General features: G+C 49.4%; 1 protein-coding gene across 2 annotated transcripts in view; it reads left to right on the top strand.

The window, feature by feature from the left end:
* Positions 1-25347, top strand: part of LOC112109580 (venom factor-like) — a 54870-nt gene that overhangs the window by 4361 nt on the left and 25162 nt on the right. For both annotated transcript variants that reach the window (XM_026660649.1, XM_029913715.1), the window contains exons 3-22: positions 474-630; positions 2413-2483; positions 3856-3950; positions 5200-5282; positions 5445-5535; positions 6187-6289; positions 7088-7208; positions 7426-7541; positions 7985-8131; positions 9167-9379; positions 11057-11251; positions 11683-11844; positions 12938-13067; positions 13864-13935; positions 15824-16024; positions 16399-16510; positions 16807-16892; positions 17082-17221; positions 20231-20443; positions 22491-22551. In XM_026660649.1, coding sequence (XP_026516434.1) covers positions 474-630; positions 2413-2483; positions 3856-3950; positions 5200-5282; positions 5445-5535; positions 6187-6289; positions 7088-7208; positions 7426-7541; positions 7985-8131; positions 9167-9379; positions 11057-11251; positions 11683-11844; positions 12938-13067; positions 13864-13935; positions 15824-16024; positions 16399-16510; positions 16807-16892; positions 17082-17221; positions 20231-20443; positions 22491-22551 — 2569 coding nt within the window. The remainder of the gene's footprint in view (positions 1-473; positions 631-2412; positions 2484-3855; positions 3951-5199; positions 5283-5444; positions 5536-6186; positions 6290-7087; positions 7209-7425; positions 7542-7984; positions 8132-9166; positions 9380-11056; positions 11252-11682; positions 11845-12937; positions 13068-13863; positions 13936-15823; positions 16025-16398; positions 16511-16806; positions 16893-17081; positions 17222-20230; positions 20444-22490; positions 22552-25347) is intronic.

Raw genomic sequence — 25347 nt, forward strand, 5'->3', positions numbered from 1 at the left:
ACAGGCCCTCCATATAATTTCCAAAACCCGATGCGGCCCTCAAGCCAAAAAGTTTGCCCGCCCCTGAGATAGATGGATCAAGGGGAAATTTATGACATAGTGTTTCTCATGGAGCTTTGTAACTTTTGTAAGGATTGCTAACATGATTTATGATGGAGTTTCACTGTTCCAGCATGGATACCTTATACATTGTGACTATTGACCTGCTGAACCAATAACTCCACACTGAATAATCTTATGTATCAGAGGGGTAGCCGTGTTAGTCTGAATCTGTAAAAAGCAACAGAGGGTCCTGTGGCACCTTTAAGACTAACAGAAGTATTGGGAGCATAAGCTTTCGTGGGTAAGAACCTCACTTCTTGCATCTGAAGAAGTGAGGTTCTTACCCACGAAAGCTTATGCTCCCAACACTTCTGTTAGTGTTAAAGGTGCCACAGGACCCTCTGTTGCTGAATAATCTTATGTTCACTCAGGTTTCTACCAAAGACATAAAGAAAGATGGCAAACAGTATGTGGCTATCCAAGCCAGAAGCCCACAATTCAACTTGGAGAAAGTGGTTCTGGTCACCTTCCACAGTGGCTACATCTTCATCCAGACAGATAAAACCATCTACACACCTGGATCTACAGGTACTGCCTTCTTCTGACCCCTTTTGGCCATTGGGTGCACTGACTTCATTTTAGATCTACAGCAGGGCTGCAGGTTGCATATTGTGGAGATTATTGTGTCTCTCATCTGGTTTTAATTCTTCTGCATTTCATTAGTGGCTTCTTAAGTCCCCATCTCCAGGAGTATGTTACCATTCATTGGTACTTGACCATTTGCAGTACACTCCATGCAAGGGAACGGTCATATCTTCACACCTGATCATCTGCTGCCTTGCACCTTGGGTCATCAGTCACACCTGTGCAAATAAGACCTACATCACTCCCAAAACAGAACTCTCCACTCATGCTAGAGGTAGCATTCTACTCCACTCTGCCCTGGGGTAAATGATAACACAAGTAGAGCTGCGTGACATTTTTCAGACAAATAGTTTATGCTCCAAACAAATCAGTTTTGGGTTGACCAAAACTGTTCACAAATTCAGGTTGATTTTGGAGAATAGTTTTGGCTGAAAAAAGATGATTTTTTTTAAAGTCAAAATGATTCATTGTGATGTTTTTGAAATACAACATTTTGACGTTTTGTTTGGAAATGATGTTCCATTTAGAAATTCAGCTAAATTTGCTTTTAAGTAAAAACCACCAGAAAACTCAACAAAATAAAACATTTTGTTTGACCCAAAACAAAATGTTTACCAGTCATAATACACTTCATGCAAGGGCATTGCCCTATCATAATAGATAATCATTTTTTGTTTTGGCAAGAAAAAACAAACAAACTTCCGTTTCGTGTTGATCCGGAACAAAAATTTGGGGGGATTTTTCAGTTTGGCCACTGAACCAAAAAAAAAAAAATCATTCACTCAACTCTGGACACAAGGTACAAAACATTAGTGAATGATGCCTCAAGACTTTTCCATTGAGTCTTCAGAGCTTTCGATATCGATGGGGGAAGAGAGGAAGCATGGTCAAGTGGTTAGGGAACTAGTCTAAGTCTTGGAAGATTGGTGGTCAAGTTCCTGTTCTTCCACAAACTGTGTGTGACCTTGGGCAAGTTGCCTACCCTCTCTGTACCTCAGTTCCCCTATCTGAACAATGGGGATAAAAGCACTGCCCTGCTTTGCAGATGTGTTGTGAAGATAAACACATTAAAGATTGTGCGGCACCCATATATTACAGAAAGGGGGGCCATATAAGCACCATAGACAGATTGGACCTGGATGGGAATGGGATACGGACCCCATCACTTCAGAATTATTTTTCAGTTCCATTTTAGGTTGGTAGTGACACAGCCGTTACATTTCACAGCTGTTCTGTGGCCTATGGGAAATAGAATCTTTTGATCTCAGTCTAACTCCTCATGGCGCAGAAGCATGTAGTCACAAAGCCCTCATCAGAATGAACAGAACAGGGCAATTTCGAGTGATCCATCTTCCGTTGTCAAGTCCCAGTCCCTAGTGAGGGTCTAGGGACACTTGGAGCAGATCCTCCAATGGCTGTTAGCCAAGATGGTCAATCTTCCATGAAATTAGCTCATTCTTTGTTGAACCCAGTTATACTTTTGGCCTTCACACAACATACCATGGCAATGAGTTCCACAAGTTGACCATGTGTTGTGTGGCAAAGTTTTTCCTTTTGTTTGTTTTAAACACACTGCCTATTAATTCCATCCTACCTTTTGTTTCCTATATTTTAACCTGTATACTCAGGATATCTCAGATTGTGCTCTGCTTAAAGTGAAATAAACCAACCAAAGGGCCTGGCAGAGCAATAAACCATTAATTTGCCTTCTGAATTTTTTTTCAGTCTATTGTCGAATCTTCTCTGTGGGTCATCAACTGGAACCAGTGTCAAAACCAGTTATTGTTGAATTTCATGTAAGACATTTTCCTGTCCCTTCATCACAATGGCTAGGTGTAAGAATTGAGTTTTGTAAACATAACTGTTTTAACTAGCATCGCTGAATGTAAACACTCCAGCAGCAACGTGAGACAGACAAGGTGGGTGGGATAATATCTTTTATTAGACCAACTTCTGTTGGTGGAAAGAGATGAGCTTTGAGCTCCACAGAGCTCTTCTTCAGGTCTGTGTGTCTGGAAAGTTTCTCTTCCATCAACAGAATAAAAGATATAACTTCACCCACCTTGTGTCTCATCCTGGGACCAACACAGCTACAACAACACTGCAAACCTATAAAAACATGGTAAGGATAGGAGATGAGTTAATAGCTGATTGAAGCCTCACCTTGTAAACCTAATGCGTGGAAAGTTTCCTTCTGTCATTGACTAGGAAAGTTCTATGGTTCCGGAGGGGCAGCTGTGCTGTTTGGGAGGTTTCATGGTTCAGTTGGAGATGTTGTGTGTAGCATTGGAGCAAGGTTTTGGGAGCACTTTGGGAGGGTGGAAAGGTTATCGATAAGGGAGCTGTGCAGCCAGCACGGGTCTGAAGTGGAAGCTACGAATAGATCTGGTCTTTGGTGAAACAGTTTTCCACAAGAAAATGCCATTTTGACAAAGAGCAAAATTTTCCACAACGTTGATATGATTTTGACAAAATTTCTGCAAAAAAAATATTTTCAAAGTGGAAAAAGTTGTTTTGAGAAAGCATCCATGTTTTGTTTCAAATGTGTTTTTGTTTCAAAATATATTTATAATTATATTATAATAATTATTTATATATTATGTTTCTCTTATTTTTACATTTTTTTCATGACATGTCCGTGAAGTGCATATTACGCCCTCCCCCAAACCTCCAGACATCTGTGCCTGGTGGGTGCTGAGCAATCTTGCAATGATTGAGTCTTGATAGGTTGCAAGCTTTCTGTAGATACCATACATGTTATCCCTCAAGGATAAACACCCTGCAAGACGTGTGTTTGGTGTAGTAAGTTTGTCAGGTCTGAGGTAAGAGTTATTTGCATCTCTGGAGATATTTAAGAGTAGGTTAGATAAATGTCTATCAGGGATGGTCTAGACAGTATTTGGTCCTGCCATGAAGGCAGGGGACTGGACTCGATGACCTCTCGAGGTCCCTTACAGTCCTAGAATCTATGAATCTATGAACGGGGGTCCTTTTCCAAGGGGTCTCTGCATCACATCAGCCAAAGCAACTGACTGTTACATGCTGATTTATAAACCTCAGAATCTTTTATTAGGAAACCCACAAATTAAAACCACATGATCGTATTGGGCAGAACAATTCACAATGTTTTCTGACATCTCTAAACTCTGACCTGATTTTACTTGCCAGACACCTGAGGGCATTATTGTGAAGAGGGAATCTGTATCGTCACCCAGCAAAGTCGGGATCTTCCCAATGAATCATCACTTACCTGAAATTATCAGGTAAGTTGCCCTAAATGTCACCATATACATATGTAATAAATAGGGCCCTACCAAAGTCATGGCTGTGAAAAACGTGCCACGGACTGTGAAATAAGCCCTCCCCTATGAAATCTAGCTATTGGAGGGGAAGGAGAGGGGCAGGGCAGGGGGCTCCCCAGGCTCCAGCTACTAGTCCCCAGGGCTGGGGAGGAACAGGACTTACTCTTCTCCTGCCCAGCCACTCTCGGCGGGGGATCAGACCCACCTCCGGGCACCTCCTGAAGCTGCAGGAAGCCCAGCTATGAAGGCAGCATGGAAGTGAGGATGGCAATCCCACAACGCCCCCTACAACAGCTTTGCGACCCCCACCCCCCACACAGCTGCCTTTTGTGTCGGGAACCCCATCCTTACAGCACTGTGAAATTTCAGATGTAAACATCTGAAAACGTGAAATTGACTAATTTTCAAATCCTATGGCTGAGAAATTGACCAGAATGGACCATGAATTTGGTAGGACCCTAGTAATAAAGACCTACAGAGATCAGGCAGTGAAACAGAAGATTTATCTGTATGATTCATTAGCTGTTTCACCTACGGGCCTTTCCTGGAGATAATAACCTCCTAAGCAGTGTTTAAAGCAGATGTGGACACATGGTGGCTATTTTCCTATTGAGAGCGATCTATCCCCAATAACACAGTGATTGTGACATAGGAATTGCCAGAGTGGATCAGACTCAAGATCCATCTAGTCCAATATTCTATGGCCAAAAGTGGTACCACCAGATGGTCCAGAGGACAGCGTAAGAGCCTCTGAAGTAGGTAGATGTGGGATAATATCCCTATGACAGTGTCATCCTGATATTTAGAGACTGGCGTAAGCCCTGAAGCCTGAGGTTTAAGAACCCTTCCAGAATTGTTGTTAGCATTAACTGTTCTTATTCTTAGGAGCCATATAAATGTCCAAACCCTTTTTGATTGGAGAACCCGTCCGAATTTGTCCTCCTACCCAACATGTTTCACCCCTGCCCCAAGGAGGGCAGATTTTGTTGGGCTCCCAATACCCCTCAAAATATGCAACTGTATGTTAGATTGCCAGAAGCTAAGATGGCGAACTGTCATTTTTATTGACCTGAAGTCATCTTGGGATCAATGCATGGCTTAAATTTAGCATTACAGGCCAATAAAATTTCCTGGAGAAAGAAGAGGGCCAGTCAGACATAGCAAAATAAGTGCTAGGAGCATTCATTCGTCTTTTTATTTTCCCCTGTAGCTTGGGAACCTGGACTATTGTGGCTAGGTATGAAGATTCCCCACAGCAGAGCTTCAGTGCGCAGTTTGACATTAAAGAGTATGGTAAGGATCCCCACTATTGTCCTTCATCCATCCCAGAGTGCTCTCCTCTCTCTAACCTCCTGACCCCATCGTAGAGGAGACTTTTTATTCAATTTGGCTTTATAGACCAGCTGTACCATCCGATAAACTCAACGTTCTCTCCTTCCCCTCTCGTTTCTCCAGTGTTACCGAGTTTTGAAGTCACGTTGGAGCCATCTGAGAAGTTTTTTTACATAGATGGCAACGAGGACCTCAGAATTCATATCAACGCGAGGTGGGTGTCTCTGTGAGCTGGTAGAGTGGAAGGAGAGGCGGTGCATCATGGGAGTCCCTGGCCACGGTGCATCATGGGAGATGCTGGCTGGCTGGGTGGCCTGGGCCCAGAGAGGAGAATGGGCACATGAGACAACAGAACTACAACTCCCATGAGGCATTATGGCAGCATTTCCAAATTTAAATATTTTGGGTTTTCAGGCATTCCATTTTTCAATTAAAAGTAGATTTCTTTTTCCCCCTATGGAGAGCAGACAGTTCTTACAGAAAATTTTGTTTGGTAAATAACCCAGTTTGCCATCGAAAAACAGTTTAGAGGGGAAACGTTCAGCAAGCTATTCTCCCAAAGTAAAGTTTCTTCTGGTGAGGAACTGAAACCTGGCTTGACCCATAAGCAAACTCCGTGGCTTCAGCTCAGTTCCTTCATCTACTATTTCTGCCACTACCTCCAGCTACCACATCAGAAAGAGGTTAATTGAAAACAAATGAGTTATTTTAGTTTGATCTGTGACTGGACCACCTTTAACCAAGGGCACATGGTATCTTTCAAGAGACCACGATGGAAATTTCATTGGTATAACCCAGAAGCCAGCACCACAGGTTCTCAGGAGGTTTCCGTGGGGCTTTTCTTACCCATCCCCTCCTCTTTCAGGTTCCTCTATGGGAAAGACTTACACGGCACCGCCTTTGTCCTCTTTGGGGTGAAGATAGGCGATGAGAAGAAAAGCATCCCCCAGTCACTCAAGAGAATTGAGGTAACGCCCGTTCTCGGCGGGGAAATGCTGGGGAAGTGATGCGCCCTCACTCACGAAGTAGTTAAGAGCCTCCCCAAGTGTACATCACCTTAATCAGGCATTTACCTTCAATGCCGCCAAGGGCTGTAGTCAAGGTCAGTGTGGGGTGGGGACATGAGATGGAGCAGAGCCAACTTGTGTGTCCCTACTAGATTCGCCCTATAATCCCGCACAAAGTCCCAACATGCTCTTACGTATAAAGTGGTAGGTGGCTCCTTAAAAGCTGTCCACCTTCTCTCCCACCTGTTGGCTGTAGGTGCTACTCGCCCGTATAGGGCTGTGGGCTCAGGGAATAGTCCATTGGCTCAAGCTTCTCTGCTGCCAGGACCCTCGCTGCCATGCCTGCTTCATGCAGCTCCCTCTGCAGCCACCACAGAAGAGGCGTTAAAGGGACAGCATAGGGACTGCACCATTGCTCCCTATGGCGGGGTGGCCAAAGTGTTGCCGGTGAACCATCTGTAGCTCTGCGATGTGTCACCCCACCACCCAAATACAGAGGGGCAGCAGCAGAGACTACAGAGCTCAGAGTTGTACGCTGGGACCTGTGGACACCAGGGCCGCCCGCCCCCCAACACTAATAACAAAGTGGGCTACAATCTATGCCATTCCGGGTGCAATCCTCTGGCTCTGGGTAGAAGACCAACCTGAGGCATTCGGAGAAAGTTGCCCTCTGCCCTAAACCCATGGAAGTTTGGGAGCTGACAGCTGCGCGCGTACATGTGTGCATGTGACATTAAGAAACCCTTTCTCTCTTTCTAGATAACTGACGGGAATGGGGAAGCAGAGCTAACCAGAGCAATGCTGCAGAGCCGTTTCATCGACCTGAGGGAGCTCATCGGCCACTCGATCTATGTTACTGTGACGGTTTTGACGCAGTCTGGTGAGCAATTCAGGGCATAGCTTTTGATCTATAAAGCCCTTCATGGCTTAGGTCCCTTGTACCTTGGAAACACCAGGCCAGATCCTACTGTTAATTACAATGGCATAAATATAGAGTGACCCCAGTAGCTTTATTTCTGACTGACAGTGGGGAAGATGAGATCAGAATCTGTCCTGAAACAGCTTTTCTTAACCCATCCTGTGGCTTCCCTCTGCAGGCAGCGACATGGTGGAAGCGGAGAGAACCGGAATTAACATTGTGACCTCTCCCTATCAGATCCACTTCACAAAAACAGCCACGTACTTCAAGCCGGGGATGCCCTTTGAACTCATGGTAATCTCTCTTCTGCCTGGATCTGGGCCTTTTTTGGGGTATTAACGGGAGACAAAGGGCCGGGTTCTTATCTTATCTACACATGCTGTGGTCACCCCTTTGATTGCAGGGTAGATATACCCTCAGGATGCAGCTAAATGTATATTTGCTCCTGCGTTGCAGCCTGAGGTTCAAATGCTGTAAGAAGAAAGGTTTGGGAGAGGCCAGGGTTGAGGGGTGGGGAATGGGTGAATGGTGGAGGAAGGGGAGAATTGGCAATCAACAGCCCTGGGGAGTAGGGGGCGCTAGTGCGGAACTGCAGAAGGCAGTGAAATTGGAGGGTGGGGCAGCCGTGGGATCATTCTCTCCTGTCTGTGTCTCCGTTGCTTAATGCACTCACAGAATCTCTAACCTAGTCCAGCACGACGCTAGGCAGTAATCCCTTTGTCTCTGCTTGATCTCAGGTCTACGTTACAAACCCCGATGGCTCGCCAGCGGCCCGCGTTCCCGTTAAGGTGGATGGCTCCCAAGATTCTAGGCTGACTCAGGGAGACGGGACGGCGAAGCTGGTTATCAACACGCCTGGGGGGAAATCACAGTTAAACATCACTGTGAGTAACCTTCTGGTATCACGGGAGGCTGGGCACGAGGCGTGCACCCATTGGGCAGCCCCCTCTGGGCGACACCCTGGGCTTTGTACTGAGCCCTAAATCAGTCGTGGGAAACTCATGGATAATAGTGATGCAGCTTCAGTATGACCATTATTTCCATCTCAGGCTGGCATAGCACCTGAACTTCATTCTCCCTACACTGGGTGAGATCAGGTCATTTCCAGCGGCCTGTGATTTGGATTTCACAAGGGGCAGAGTCTTGTGGGAAATGCACAGATATCTGGCAAAGAGCTAAAGGAATTGACTGTATGGTTAATGAAAATGCAACAGCATGGAGGGCTGGCTGGTTGGGGGCTTGGAAAAGGGCGCCAGAGAAGCCAATGATTGACTGGGCCGTAGAGACTAAACTTCCTTCTTAATACCAGAAGGGGCCGGGCTGAGATATAGTGATGGGGGGGTCGTGTGGGGAAGCTTCTCCTGCCAGAGTCCATGCTGCGGTTGCCCTGTGGCTAGAGAGGCTTCAATCTCCTGGGCCTTTCAAAGCACTAAACTATCTAAAGAAACTGAATGGACACTTCTGAAACACTAAGAATAACTGAAGGGAGCAATGCAGCTTTGTGCCTTGGGCTCAGGAGGCCTGGGTTCAAATCCTGGCTTTGCCGCTGGTTTGCCGTGCGATCTTCAGCATGTCACTTCCCCTCTCTGTGCCTCAGTTTCCACTGTGTAAACTAGGGACCTCCTTTGTAGAGCTCTCTGAGAGCCAGGCATGAAAAGCACTAGGTGCTGCTATTAGAATAAGGACTGGAGGTCGTTAATTTTTCTTGGCTTAATGAACTAGTTTTTATTTATTTAAAGATGTAGGGTCCAGACTCTGCTTTTCATGAAAATGACATAAATCTGAAGCAATTCTGAACTTACACCAGTGTAACTGAGAACAGAATCTGGCCCAGATGGATGTGTTAAAGACTCTGTTTTCAGGCTCAAATTTAGTTTAACTGACACTGTTTTTCCCCCCCCCCCCCCCGAACCTTCCAGGTAAAAACTGACCGTAGGGACCTCCCAGAGAACCGCCAGGCCTGTAAGTCCATGGTGGCTGAAGCCTATCAGACCCAAGGAGGATCTAAAAATTATCTCCATCTGGCAGTCACCTCTACTGAAATCAAACCTGGAGACAACTTACTTGTGAACTTCCACCTGCAAACTAGTAGCCAAAGTATTGTGAACACGAACATGTACTTCACCTACCTGGTAAGTGTTGTGCTCCAAGGTAGTAGGTTCTCCTTTTCCATCCAGGCACTGAAGACTCCAAAGTGACACAGAAGCAGGGCTTACATTCTTATAGAGTATTTCCCGGAGTCCCCCAGCATGCTATAAAAACTCAAGGGAGGTTGAAAATATTTCCCGGAGAGCCCCGGCTGAATTTAAGCCCTGCATAGAAGCTTTATTACTCATGTCTACGTGGCCTGGAGTAGCCACCCAGCACTGACTAAACCCCCAATGTCATCTTCTCCAGGTTGAACATAAACCGAGGATGGATTATCTGGGAACAGGAGTCTGCTTTCGTTGCTCCAAAGTCCCAATTGGGAAATTGGAGGAGACGCCCCAAACATTATTGCCTTGCAAAGTCTGAATCTGGGGGTAAGGCAGATGCACATAGAAAGATGCACCCACAGCAGGAGCAGATTTACCATGAAACAAACTGTGCGGTGGCATGGGGCCGTCAATGACAGGGGGCCCCCAAAATGCAGGACAACACTCTGACAACCTGCCCCTGAGTCCCAGCCGGCGGCTCAGCAGGGCTCAGGCTGCCTGCATGCCGTGGCCGGTGACCCCACACCGCTCCAGGAAGCAGCCAGCTGCTGGCACGTCTCTGCGTGCCCCTGGCGGGGGTGGAGGCAGCTCCACACACTCCCTCTGCCCTGGGCAGTGCACGGAGACCCGCTGCCCCCCTCCCCCTAAGGGGTGCGCAGAGATGTGCCAGCAGCAGGGCTGAAGTGGCTTCCTGCCCGCTCTGCCTCCCTCCCTCCATGCCGCTTCACTCCTGGAAGCGGCTGGCATGTCCCTGCGGCCCCTGGCGGGGGGGGGAGGGAGGGTGTCTCCACGCTGATTCCACAGCTCCCATTGGCTGGGAACTGCAGCCAATGGGAGCTGCAGGGGCGGCGCCTGGGGGCAGCGGCGCACAGAACTATCTTGGATAACCCCCCCCTCCTCCCCCGCTTAGGAGCCGCTGCTGGAGGGGGGGGGTGCCAGTCGCTTTGGGAGCCGTGCTGCCCCCCTACCTGCCCCCCCAACCCCCTGCCCCAGCCCAGAGCCTGCACCCCGCACCCAAACTTCCTCCCAGAGCCTGCACCCCTCCTCCCACACCCCTACCCCTGCCCAGAGCCCACACCCCTTCCTGCACCCCAACCCCCTGCCACAATCAAGGTACCTCACTTTATTTTCATTTACTTTCCATTACTTTATAATATAGGAGGAGGATGAAGAAAAAAAGAATGTTCTTTCTCTTGGCTGGGTCCTGAAGGGGGGCCCCCCGAAAATGAAGCCGCTCACAGGGCCCCACTAACTCTAAATCCATCACTGACCCACAGTCCTTTGCTCTAACCACTAGATCGCACTCCCACGCAGAACCAGAAGTAGAATCCAGGGGTCCAGACTCCCAGGCCTTTGCTCCAACCAGTTCCTCGTCTAACCCATTCCAGTCATGAGGGATGGTCCTAAATTGGATGATGCTTGGATTTGGGAGTCTGAAGAGTATCTGAATACCAGACCCTCCATACCTCAGAGCCAGGTCCTGCAGTCCTCAACCAGTTCCATCAACTCTAGATCTTAATGCATATCTGAAACATTCCAAGTCTCTTGGTCTTGTCCAGGTGCATGATGAGGTTCATTGTCCTTCACAACCCATGTCTCATGTTTCCCTGTTAGATCCTGAATAAAGGGAAGATCATCCGTGCTGGAAGACAGGCCAAGCAGGCTGCACAAACTCTGGTGACCATGTCCATGCTCATCACTCCAGACCTCATCCCTTCATTCCGCATTGTGGCTTACTATCACATAGGAAATTCAGAGATTGTAGCAGACTCAATCTGGTTGGATGTCCAGGACACCTGCATGGGAACGGTGGGTTGATTTTCAATTTGGTCCTCTGGGTCTAGGCCTGTTAATACAAATCGATACTTGTCATAAAGCCATCACTATTATCCACAATTTTCTTCTCGCTTCAAGGTTCAGACTTCTTTTTCCTCCTCCTTTAGCACAACGGAGACCAGGGCACCATTCAATCATGACTGGAGAGTCGAAACACACAAAGTCATTTTTAGGGATAATGGGACAGATGCAGCTCTCAGCGTCTCCTGAGTCAATAGCACAATTAAGAGATTCCTTAGAGATGCAATAGAAAGATAGATAGAAATTAAGGCCTATAAATAGATTCCTTTGGAATCTAGAATCCGCTTCAGATTTACTCTATTATTTTTTTTTGGCTAAGAAAGGAAGTAAATGGCTTCCCTCTGCCACAAAATAACCCCCTTGCTTCACCCTTTTCCAAATAGCTGGTGGTGAAAGGGGCCACCGAGGCAGACAATAGAATCCACAAGCCAGGGTCCTCAATGAAAATCAAAGTGGAAGGAGATGCTGGAGCGCGTGTCGGGCTGGTGGCTGTGGACAAGGGAGTCTACGTTCTGAACAAGAAACACAAGATTTCGCAAACAAAGGTGGGCCATGAAAACATCGGGACATTGGCTGTGACTGGTGGTGTTTTACAGGGTGGAAGGTACTGAGCTGAGATTTTGTTTGGTAATAGCAAGAATTTTTTACTTGCGAGCGTACTCCTTGGGGTGGGCTCTTCCTCAGACTCAGTCAAAGCAGGGGTGGGCCAGTTCAGTCCTTGAATGGGAGACTTTAAAGGAAACCCAGGGAGCTGCAAGAAGTAGTTTTGGTGATTCAGAAGGAGGCCTTCCTCCATAGGCACGGGAACTAGGCGTGTGAGGGGTGCTGCAGCACCCCCAGATTTTACATGGGGCGGGGCTCCAGGCCTGGGGACCCAGCTGCCAGCTCCGCGCCCAGCCCCCTGCTCCTGGTCCTGTGCCAAGTGTCCCGGCTGCCGGACCTGCACCCAGGACTCCACATCTATCCCCAGCTGTGGCCCCAGCCTTGGCCCCCTTATCCCGTCCCATCCCCCCGCTCCCGGAGCCATGGTCCTGCTCCCGGCCCCAGCTCTAGGGGGCGGCAGGGGGCATGGACGGGGAGGAAGAGGCGCAGCTCCCCTACTCTAAAAAGTGTTCCAGCACCACTGCCTTACTCCCTCTGAGTCAGTTCTCACTCCAACACAATGCTAGAGGTGGCTATGATCTTACATGGTACGTCTACACAGCATTTTGGAGCAAGCGGGAGCAAGCTTCCCAGCCCTAGTCGACACATGTGGATTAATGGGGCTCCTGCTAGCACTCTAAATATATAGATGGCGCCGAGGAAGGGGGGTGGGCTTCAGAGCCTGAGCTCCAGCCTAAGCCACCACTTCATGGCACTGTCCATGCGGCTATTTTCAGAGGGCTAGCACACGCCCTGTTAGCTCAAGTCTGTCGACCTGCACCAGACACAAAACACTGTATAGATAGAGCATTTTTAATCCATAGCATTCAAAGCGCAAAATCTAGTCTTCTGCCGGTAAAGTGCTTTGAGACCCTTCTGGCTGGGAGTCCAAAGGGACCAAGGGGAATTAGACCTCTGTGGAAGTCCAGGCCTATATAGGTACAAAAATACCATGATTCATAATGATTTCCTATCATCTGTGCCCACTCGTCACAGATCTGGGACACCGTGGAGAAGAGCGACAGTGGGTGCACACCTGGCAGTGGCAAGGACAATAAGGGTGTGTTTGCAGATGCTGGACTGAGCCTGGAGACCAGCATTAAGATTTCAACACCCCCGAGATCAGGTATCACTGCATGGATCTGAAACTCCTTGCTTACCTCCCCATTCAGCAACTAACTTCACAGACTGGCTGATCTCTGGGTGGCTCGAGGTATTGATAACAGAGTTTCAAAACCATCCACCTCCAAGTCTTTGTTCGCCTGCCCCAGGACAGTGGCAATTGAAAGCCGGCCTCTTGGTGGTCTGTGCTGTGATGGTTTCAATCTGCCTCCCAGTGGACAAGCGTCCAGAGAAGGCGGCTTGGCCTAGAACGGGGTAGTCAATAGGCGGACCACAGGCCAAATCCAGACTGCCAGATGCTTTTGAATGGACCCCGAAATCTTTTTATTTAGTCTGAGTCTGAACCCTGTCTACACCTTGACTCAGAAATTTGGACCTTGGCAAAAAATAATTGACGACCCTTGGCCTAGAGTTTAGAGGGGGACAGGGAATCAGGACTCCTGGGTTTTGTTCCCAGCTCTTGGAGATAGTGGGGTAGGTTAGGTGGTTGCAGTAGGATGCAGGATTCAGGAAGCCTAGATTCCATTTCTGACTCTGCCATTGGCGTGATTTTTGGGGGACGTCCTTTCACCTCTGTGTGTCTCAGCTTTGCCATCTACCCATTGGGGATAATGATATTTGCCTTTGTAACATGTGTTGAGGTTCTTGGATGAAAGGGGCATAGACGTGCAGTGTGTGATTGTTACATCACAAAAGCCATCCCCACCCACTCAGCAGGGAGGCTAAGGACTGGTTGGGTCACAGAGACTCAGCTCCCCTCTGTCCAGGGCTTCATTTCTGTTTCTCTGCTCTTTCTGCAGATCCAGAGTGTCCCCAGCCAGCAAAGCGCCAGCGTCGCTCTGTTCAGCTCATCGAGTTTAAGGCAAACAAAAGTAGGTACCAGTGAGACTGGGGGAAAGGATTTGTCATCCCTGGTCAAACCATCTGTCCAGCAAGGTGGATATCCTGCTTCCCAAGAGTGACCAACATCCGACGCTTTAGAGGAAGGCAAAATTCCCTCCCATGCCAATGCACCTGACCCCCTAGTGCAGCATTTCTCAAACTGGGGTCTGCGAGGGTACTCCAGGGGGTCCGCGAGCCCCACTGATCAACTCCTCCCCTTCCCTCTCAGCGCCTCCTGCACGCTGGGGAACAGCTGTTCAGCTGCGTGCAGGAGGCGCTGGGAGGGAGGGGAAGGAGCGAGGATGGGGTGTGCTCAGGGGAGGGGGTGGAAAGAACAGGGGAAAAGGAAGGGCAAGGGTGGGAAGAGGTGGGGTGGGGCCTTGGGGGAAGGGGTGGAGTGGGGGTGGGGCCTGGGGCTGAGCAGGGGGTTTGGGGCTCCACAAAAAATTTTAAATCAAAATGGGGGTCCTCAGGTTGCTAAAGTTTGAGAAGCGCTGCCTCTGTACCAGAGAGATGAGGATGATGCCTGGGTGACTCAGTGGAGCATGGTGCTCGCCGTAATCGAGACTAGGGAAAGTGGAGTTGGATTAAGGGGGGAGATGAGCAGCTCAGTTTTAGCTGTGTTCTGATGCAGCTGTCTGCGTGATGCACTGGAACAGCAGGTGTAGGGGGATCTAGGCTGGTCTAATGCCCACTCCAAGGAGCTGGAAGAAGGTTTACGTGAAAATGAGGAAGGAACTTTCCCATGCGTACTCCAGCACCCTTCTTTTGATGCTTTTCGTGCTGCACATCTCTCTTCTGTCCCTTCCCGGTGCAGATTACACGGGCTTCGACTCTGGGCCAGATGCTCATTTGCATGAACCATTCAGTCAATGTCATGGAGGGTGGCGAAGCACTGGAATGGGTTACCTAGGGAGGTGGTGGAATCTCCTTCCATAGAGGTTTTTAAGGCCCGGCTTGACAAAGCCCTGGCTGGGATGATTTAGTTGGGGTTGGTCCTGCTTTGAGCAGGGGGTTGGACTAGATGACCTCCTGAGGTCTCTTCCAACCCTGATATTCTATGATTCTATGTCCATAGAGGACAACTCCCCTGGTGGATGGGAATTCCCCATTAAATCAGCAAATGCACATTTTGTGCCAGCCCCCCTGCTCCATCTCCAGTGTAGGCAGCTGCTCAGGGGGTGGGAAGGACAACAAGGCAAGGAGAGACTGAAAGGGGGTATTCTGCTTTGCCAATCCTCTTCTGGGGTAAGGCCCGTAGGAACAATGGACGTAATGCTAGAAGCACAGGTTAGAACAGCCCATAGGCTGCTGTATGCATCACTGGGAAAGATCCACCTACGGGATAAGGGCAGGGCCGGCTCCAGGCACCAGCTCAGCAAGCAGGTGCTTGGGGCGGCCAAGGGGAAGGGGCAGCATGTCGGGCTCTTCCGCGGCGGGTCCCTCGGTCCCTCTCGGAGGGAAGGACCTGCCGCCAAATTGCCGCCGAAGAAGAAAGCAGCGCGGTGGAGCATTTTTTTTTTTAATTTTTTTTCGCCGCTTGGGGCGGCAAAAACCCTGGATCCGGCCCTGGATAAGGGCACTGTAACTGAATCCCCGTTCAGATGCAGGGGAAAATCTGGACCCCAGTTTCAGGGGACCTAACTCAGGTGTGATGCGCAAGGGGGGTATGTGAGACGCACTGGTAGGTGAGTGTGAGCGTAAGGGTGTCTATGTTGGGGTAACATACACTCTGTGCGGGCTGGGAGAAGGGGCAAGTTTCACCAGCTTTGGCTCTCCTCTGTCTTTTGCCCATCTCTACTAGAGAGTAAAGAGGACTGAGACATTGCGCGACACAACAAGCTCAGTGGGAGAGACCTTGTGGTTTGTACATTTCAGCGGCAGAGTACCAGGACCAGGCAGTGAAGAAATGCTGCGAAGACGGGATGTACGAGAACCCCATGGGGCACAGCTGCGAGAAGCGGGCTGGGTACATCCTGGATACAGCCGAGTGCAAGAAGGCCTTCCTCGACTGCTGCAACTATATCAAAACTATACGGGACGAGCGGCAGCGGGAGCTCCACCTGGAACTGTCACGAAGCAAGTACTGGGGTTTCAATATCACTCAGAGGAGGGATGGTGGAAGAATATTGGGCCACACGAGCCGGTGCTGCTCATGTTCCCTGGGTGAGATCCGTGTCCCAGAGCATGGGCAGCGGGAAGAGGCTCGCCATATGCGGAAGCAGCCAAAGAAGAAGAGCACGTCACTCTGGGATGTTGTGGGGGAGAGAGGCAACCAAATGTGGGTGGCTGGCACCTTCCCCCATCTAGCCACCCATCTGTGCTCCAACCCCAGAACATGGCATCAAAACATAACAGTTTATGCCACGACATCACTGCCATCTCATTGAGTCTCAATGCAGGGCATTGAGGATTTCACAGCTCGGCTAACTACCTCTGATTTAACATCCCAGGTCACATTGATGAAGGGTTCTTACAAGATGAAGATATTACCTCGAGGAGCCACTTTCCAGAGAGTTGGTTATGGCAAGTGGAACAGCTGCCCCAGCTGCCAAACAAAGATGGGTAAGAGCGTGTAGCTCTGCGGTTCTCACGGGACCAGATCCACAACGGGTGTAAATCAGTAAATCTCTACTGACCTGGCCCATTGTTCCGTGCTATATTTTTTGCCCCAAAACCAAAGGCATGGCATAAGTGGGTCCAACCACTGCTGAAGTCCGTGTCTATAACTAGTTAGGATCTCAATGTCCGATCTCATTTTGGGATGGGTGGATTTGGGATTTAGACCCTTGGATTGAGAATGCCCATGAGACCTAGCTTCTTCCTTCTGTAAATTAAAACTCTGCCTCTCTCTCCTCTAGAATTTCTTCCAAGACCATGAATTTTTACCTGAAGGATTCCATCACTACCTGGGAGGTGCTGGCTGTGAGCCTCTCCGAGACCAAAGGTGAGGAACTCAGCCAGCTTGCTGAAGTGAGCCAATAGAAAATCAAATGAGGGGGAAAAAGGGGCTCCAGGCAGCAATGGACCTTAAAAACCTCACCGTGAGATGGAACAATCCAGGCGATAACAAACAGGTTTCGATATTCAAGCGTAAACCCCATTGATCCTGACCCGGGGTCCTTTCCCACTGCAGGGATCTGTGTGGCTGACCCCTATGAAATAACAGTGATGAAGGACTTTTTCATCGACCTCCGGCTGCCCTACTCAGTCGTGAGGAATGAGCAGGTGGAGATCCGGGCTATTCTCTACAACTATCAGGATGACAAACTCAAGGTAAACTCACATCTAGCACCTAGATATTGCATTGCTAGTTACACTTCAGACAGGCCACTAGATCCAGGAGTGGCCAACTCGAGATCTCCATGCCACACCGAAAATTACAGCCCCAAGCTTCATGAGCAGTGGGTATAATAGGCCTGGGGAGGCTAAGCCCAAAACACGATGCGGCCCACCAACGCTCCGCCCTGAGGCCCGTTCCTGCGTTCTGCTCTTCCCTCTTGCCTCACCTACACTGCTCCTCTTCCCCCAAAGCCGCCCTGCCCGCCGCTCGTGCTGCCTTTTAATGGCTACTAGCCAGGATGGGTAAGGAATGGTGTCCCTAGCCTCTGTTTGTCAGAGGGTGGAGATGGATGGCAGGAGAGCGATCACTTGATCATTACCTGTTAGGTTCACTCCCTCTGGGGCACCTGGCATTGGCCACTGTCGGTAGACAGGATACTGGGCTGGATGGACCTTTGGTCTGACCGAGTACGGCCATTCTTATGTTCTTATGTTCCCCCATGACCTCCCTGCCCACCTCTCATGCCTCTCCGCACCCCCCTAAGGCTCCCCCACCCGCCTCTCGTGCCTCTTCACCCCCTCCCACACCCGCCACTTACACCTCTTCTAGAGAGGCGAGGGTGGCAGGTGGCGGAGGAAGCAGAGAGAGGCGTGAGCAGTGGGGGGGCCCTCGGGGGAGGGGGCTGAGCAGGAGTGGGGCCTGGGGCAGAGTGGCAGTGGAGCATAGGTGGGGCCTCGGGGGGAGCAGGGGGCGGGGCCACAGTCCGGGTGCTGGTGGGCCCCCCCACACACACACACTTCTAGGGAGCTTCCAACACTCAGGCCCCCACCCTTCCCCATCATGGGAATCACGCATCACCCATGCCAAGCTGATTCTGTCCTGAAATAGACACAAAGTGATCAGGTCAAACAGAACCCATTCACAGTGTGTATTTACAGAAGGTCGTTCCCAAATTGAGGGCTGCTTGTTGGTTACCATCTGACTAAAATGAGTTCACGGTTTCACTTCCGAATGGGACATATGTTTGTAATGTGGGCTTGAATGTCCTCTAGTGGTAGTTCTGAATATACAGCCATGTTGGGTCAGAGCAGTGGTACAGCTAGCCCAGTACCCTGTCTTCCGACAGTGGCCGGTGCCAGGTGATTCAGAGGGAATGAACAGAACAGGGCAATTATCGAGTGATCCCTCCCCTGTCATCCAGTCCCGACTTCTGGCTGTCAGAGTTTTAGGGACACTCAGAGCATTGGTTTGCACCTGACCATGTTGGCTAATTCCATTGATGAACCTGTCCTCCATAAACTTAGCTAATTCTTTTTTGAACCCAGTTATACTTTTGGATTTTACAAGATCCCCTGGCAATGAGTTCCACAGGTTGACTGTGCAGTGCGTGAAGAAATACTTCCTTACATTTGTTTTAAATTTGCTGCCTATTAATTTTATTAGATGACCCCTGGTTCCTGTGTTATGTGAAGGAGTAAATGACACTTCCTTATTCACTTTCCTGACACCATTCATAATTTTATAAATCTCTATTATACCCTTCCCACAGTCATCTCTTTTCTAAGATTAACATTCCTAGTCTTTTTAATCTCTCCGCATATGGAAGCTGTTCCATCCCCTTAATCATTTTTGTTGCCCTTCTCTGTAGTTTTTCCAATTCTTGTACACCTCTACCCCGATATAACGCTGTCCTCGGGAGCCAAAAAATCTTACCACGTTATAGATGAAACCGCGTTATATTGAACTTGCTTTGATCCGCCGGAGTGCACAGCCCCGCCCCCCCGGAGCGCTGCTTTACCGCGTTATATCCGAATTTGTGTTATATTGGGTCGCCTTATATCAGGGTAGAGGTGTATGTTTTTTCAGATGGGGTGACCAGAACTGCAAGCAGTATTCAAGGTGTGGACATACCATGGATTTATATAGTGGCATTATGATATTTTCTGTCTCATTATCTAATTCCTAATTGTGCCAAACATTCTGTTCGCTTTTTTGACTGCTGCTGCACATTGATCAGATATTTTCAGAGAACTATCCACAGTGAGTCCAAGATCTCGATCTTGACTGGAAACAACTAATGTAGACCCATCATTTTATGCGTATAGTTAGCATTATGTTGTCCAATATGCATTGCTTTGTACTTATCAACATTAAATTTCATCTGCCATTTTCTTGCCCAGTCATACAGTTTTGCAAGATCCCTTAGTAACTCTTTGCAGTCTGCTTTGGACTTAGCTATCTTGAGTAAATTTATATTGTCCGCAAACTTTGTCACCTCATTGTTTATCCCCTTTTGCAGATCATTTATGACGATGTTGAAGAGAACAGGTCCCAATACAGATCCTTGGGGAACCCCGCTATTTACTTCTCGGCTGTGAAAACTGATCATTTATTGCTACCCTTTGTTTCCTATCTTTTAACCAGTTACTGATCCAGGAGAGGACCTTTCCTCTTATCCCACGACTGCTTACTTTGCTCAAGAGCCTTTGCTTTGTGATCTTGTCAAAGCTTTTCTGAAAGTCCAAGTACACTATATCCTCTGGATCACCCGTGTCCACATGCGTGCTGACCTCCTCACCCCAGTTTCCTCATCGCAAAGCCATGGTCCCAGTTGACGTTCATTGGCCTTCTTCCTGTCCATCTCAGCCGTCAGTCTAAAGACTCAATAGGCAGAGATGAATAGGCAGAGCTTGCCCTGCTACTGCTTGTGCTGTCCCCGATCTGTGGACAAATGCGGTACTTACGTTTCTAGAGGCTGCCAGTCTGGATCCTTCGGCTTCATTACACATCAACCAGTGCTTTTTAGCCTTGTTATAGGACTTGTTTTTGGAGAAACGCTGCAAAATGCTGAGCACCTTGAGCTTGCTGGAGGCATTCAGCACCGGGCGGGACCGGACTCTCAGACCCCAGCCAGCAAAGCAGCCGTTTGTAACAGAGAGAACAGCTCCCCTCTGGTTACCGTATTTCCCTGGTTAAAAGCTGCCCCTGTGCTCTCTTCCCAGGTCCGAATGGAGCTGTTACACAATCCAGCTTTCTGCAGCGCGTCCTCTTCCAAAGCAAAATACCGGCAGATCCTGGAAATTGCGCCCATGTCTTCCTGGGCGGTGCCACTCGTGATCGTCCCGCTGGAGCTAGGGTTGCACGACGTTGAGGTGAAAGCAGCTGTGTGGGACTCGTACGTGTCCGACGGTGTGAAGAAGAAGCTGAAGGTCGTGGTACGTACTGGGTCACAGGCCCATCTCGTCTGGTCACAGGACAAGCAGCCGGTGGCCTGGCTAGGTTGTCTTTGGAATCTGGCCTTTACCTTACCTCAGAAGTTAGCACCTCTGTCCTCGGCCCACTTCCTTCCCTCCACTGCGGTGACCACAGCAGCCTTGTTAATGGCCTCGTTGCTGCACGTAACTCTGCAAGGTGTCCCATGAGAGACCCGAGCTCAGGTGCTAAGCCCCCTAGTGTCTTGCTCCTTGGACCAGGACCCTCAGCGGGCTCCATTTCTGCAGTAAAATTGTGGGAGGACGTTTTAAAGATATTCTCACACACTTCATGGAAAATGTTGCTGGTGTATCTCAAAGAATCATCTCACGAGCCCTCACTGCACACGAAGGATGGTCCAGTGGTTAAAGTATTGACGTAGGAGACTTGGGTTTGATTCCCTGCTGTGCCACAGACGCCCTGTGTGACCTTGGGCAAGTCACTTAGTCTCTCTGCACTTCAATTATCCATCTGTAAAATGGGGATGTTAGCGCTGCCCTATGTCCCGGGGGGGGTTGTGGGGATAGATCCATGCAAGATCATGAAGCACTCAGATACTACAGTGATGAGGGCCAAGACAAACCCTCCTAAACTTCTTTAGGCTGGCCCTGTGAACAGTGGTCTGTTATTGGAGGACATGAGTCAGTTATATTTGAGAGCGAGGTGGGTCCAGAAGTGCCAGAACTGACTCTTCCAGCTTGCCCATGGGAAATCAGTGCCATTTGGCCTCTTAACGGGAGACTTCACTTGGGGATCAGGAGTCCTTCACTGAGAACTGCAACAACATATAGCCATGAGAACATGGATTCCTTACCCTGCTTGGTTCTAGGGGACTAATTCATTCCTGGTAGCGCTCCACTGAAGTCAGTAGATGTACACCAGGGTGGCATTTGGGGCTGTGAATGGGGCTTCCCCCTTTTCTGTCAAAGATGCAGCCAGACCAGAAGGAAACATTCCTTCTCCAGTTTCTTTCTCCAGACCTGAGGGAGAGCTCTGTGAAGCTCGAAAGGCTTGTCCCTTCCACCAACAGAAGTTGGTCAATAAAAGATATTACCTGACCCCCTGCCCTTGTCTCTCTCTCTTATCCTGGGATGGGGGGGGGGGCGCCAAGGGGCCATGGCCCTCCCACTTTTGCCATGGGACCAGCCCCCAGCCCTTCCTCTTCCCCCCCACCACCACCACCAAGGCCCTGCCCCCTGGCCAGGCCGGAAGCTGGAGCCCGGCCCAGGTAAGAGCGGCCCAAGGAGCCTGGGCTGCTGTGGGGAGCCGCAGATCCTCCACCTGCCTGGGGGAGGGGCCGAGAGCAGCCCCTGGCCCATGTCCCCACCCCCTGAGGTCGGGGTAAGAGCTGCACGGGCAGCTGTGGGGAGCCGCAGACCCTCCACTTGCCCTAGGTCGGGACGCGGGCTGGGAGCTGCTCTTGGGCCCTCTGACCCCGGGCAGGTGGTGTGCCCAGGGCTCCCCGGCTGGACTCCAGCTGCCAGCTTGGCTGGGGGAGGGTGGGACTTTGGGGGAAGAGGAGGGGCAGGGCCACAGAGGGCATGGGGCCTCATGGGCCCCCCACTTTTGGGAAGAATCCATTGCCCACAGGAGCCAACTTGTCAAAGAGCCGGGGGGTGCTCGACCCCAGGCCCCGCCCCCACTCCATCCCTTCTCCCAAGGCTTCACCCCCTCCCTGCCTCTTCCTGCCCCCTCCCCCGAGCGTGCCGTGTCCTCGCTCATCCTCCCAGCCTCCTGCATGCCACGAAACAGCTGTTTGCGGTGAGCAAGAGGCGTGGCAAGGAGGGGGAGGCGCTGATCCGCGGGGCCAACCGGTGGGCGACAAACACTGGGAGGGACTGCTGGTGGGTGCTCAGCCCCCACCATTTTTGTCCTGTGGGTGCTCCAGCCCCAGAGGGCCCACGGAGTCGGTGCCTATGCCGTCACCCCTGTCCTGGGACCAACCCGTCTACAACACTGCAAATAACTTTTGTTACACTTTGATTATGTGTTCTTGTTCTTCCCTCCTAGCCTGAAGGGATGAGAATAACACAGACTGTTCTATCCACTGTGCTGGATCCAGCTGCAGCAGGTGAGTAACCACAATGATTTGTCTTTCTATAGCGCCTTTCCTTCTGCCAGAGCCCAGTGAACACACAATGTATAGACAAGTGAGGGTCTCTCATTTTTGGAGCCCTCGTATCTTTCACACGCTTTGCCCAATTTGCCTCAAACTCGCCAGAAAAATTCTGCACCTACCATATGATCGTGCCTGGGGATTTTCAAATGGATTGCTTCAATTTTTGGTGACATGTGAGGCTGCCAGTGTCAAGCTGTCAATGGAAGAGTTGCATCAGTTCCATGGAATACCCCACACTTGTTTAAAATTTGTGTGGAATATTGACGTTTCTTTGGTCCCTGTGTCTGCCTTACACAATCATGTAACACCACAGCATTATATCCGTCTGCGGTACTTACACATACCGTAGTAACTGAGTGTGACAGGTTAGACCCCCCACGTCCAGGGTGCCACCTGATGCGCAGGGGTCCCACTGCGTCTGCCCGTTCCACCAGCCTGGGCTTCCTCACCCTGTCCTTGCTGTGCCAGGCCCTCAAGCCTTCTCTGGCCCAGCCACAGGTAAGACCACACCCAGCGGCAGACACAGACTGAAATCAGCTCTGTGTGGGAAGATTCAGCTCGGGGAGTTACCCAGCACTCACGTGCACACCTCATTTGGGGTGTGAACCCAAATTAATATTGTCTTGCGCTGTATAGAGAGATAGGTACAATGCAAGCTCATAAAAATCGCCCCCTTCCTCAATGTGGAGGGAGATATGCACAGCTTTTTGCCCACCCCTTCCCCCCAGATATGAATTGCACAAATTGGGTTTTGGAATGAACTAAAAACAATTTTATTAACTACAAAAGGTAAATTTTAAGTGATTATAAGGGATAGCAAACAGAACAAAGCAGATTACTGAGTAAATAAAACAAAACATGCAAACTAAGCTTAATATACTAAAGAAACAGGTTACACATTGTAATTTCTCACCCTAAATGTTGTTTTGGGCAGGTTGCCGAGTTTCTGCAGATCAGAGTTCCAGTTATGTCTCTTTACAGGGTAAACCCCTGTTCTCAGCCTGGACTCAGCCCTTGCTTAGTTCCTTTTCCTTCAGATGTTTTTAGCAGTCTTTCTTCCTTGTACGGGAGGCAATGGAGAAAAGATCTGATTGTCTTACTTCCCAGCCTTAAATAGAATATACATAAGGCAGGAATCTTTTGTTTCCCAGTCTGACCCCCCAACCACCACCTCTTAATGGAAAAACACTGAAAGCCCAAGATGGGGATCTAGTACCAGGTGAGTTTATCACTTGACCCTGTAGTCTCAAAGCAGCAACCCCAGGAGCTTCTCAGGAAGGCACTGAGATTAGTATCTTCCAAGTCTTATTGTTCTTCCTAATGGCCCATTGAGGCTGATTGCCTATTGTCTGGTGGGCGTTCCCCCAAATACACACAGTTGTAATTGTTACATAGTCAATATTCCTAACCTCAGATACGGAAATGATACATGCATACAAATTGGATAAACACATTCAGTAGATCATAACCTTTCCAATGATACCTCACATGACCCATCTTACATAAAACATATCTTTGTTGTGCCATATTCAAATCATAACAATATTTCTATGAAGAATATGGGGTGCAGTGTCACACTGCACACCTCATGATCTTTAACATACTTATCCTCACAACACACTTATGAGATAGGGAAATGTTTGTATCCCCATTTTACAGCTGGGGAAACTGAGGCACCAAGCTATTAACTACTAACCCAAAGGCATACAGGGAGTCTGCACCAGAGTAAGGAATGAGTCCAGGTTCTCAGTCCAAGGATAATGTCTTAACCGGTGGACTAATGTTCTTCTCAAAGGAGTCAGACAGAAATCAAAACAGATTTTGGTCACACAATGTTGAGTACATTTATAAGCAGTGTGACAAAGCTCTGTCCTTGTCTCCGTGGGTCCTGCATTTCCTGACAGATTTTGCTAGACTCAGGGGCTCACTGTGACCTTCCCCTTAACCCTTCTCTCTCTAGAGACAAGGGTCACAGTCTACTGAGCCATTTTCCTCATAAGCCAGCGAGGGAGGGGAGGAGAAGCTATCCTCCCTCTCAATCTCTGTTGTCTCCCAGTTTCAGTGATTAATCAGGGGGCAAAAGCGGGGGAGCCTGGGCCCGCCCTCTACTCTGGGCTCCAGCCCAGGGACCCTAATAGTATCAGCTATGGTAGCTGACCTTTTAGGAAGAGGACACATACAATTCTCTGGACTACTTCCCCACAGCAGCCCCCACTTCCTCAAGCTCCACTTCACCCTTACCTCAGGGCCTCCTTCCTTGTGCCTGATATGGTGTGTACAGCTCAGTCTCTCCAACAGCACGGCTTCCTCCTACAGCTCCTGACACACGCACCCACCTGACTAACTGGGAGGCTTTTTAACTAGTTTCAGCCAGCCCCTGATTGGCTTCAGGTGTCCCAATCAACCTAGCAATCTCCACTGCCTTCTGGAAAGGTCTTAATTGGCCCCCAGGTGTCTTAATTGACCTGGAGCAGCTGCCATTTACTTATCCTGGTACCAGGGATTTGTTTAACCTGGGGCTAATATATCTGGCACCCACTACTTTTCTATAGCCCTCTGGCCTTGCCCCGTCACCGCAGTTAATAAAGGGTTTAAAATATTACTATGTTATAAGCGTGGTGCAGACATGAGCAGTATATGTTGCAGATATCAATAGAAGGTGTTGTAGATGCTTATAAGCAACCTATTGATCTGCTGAACTCTAACAATCTATAACAATTGATTAGCCATCTATTAAAACATGTATTA

Source organism: Terrapene carolina, unplaced genomic scaffold (genome assembly GCF_002925995.2).
Source record: "Terrapene carolina triunguis isolate 2854851 unplaced genomic scaffold, T_m_triunguis-2.0 Scaffold833, whole genome shotgun sequence".
NCBI lineage: Eukaryota > Metazoa > Chordata > Testudines > Emydidae > Terrapene > Terrapene triunguis.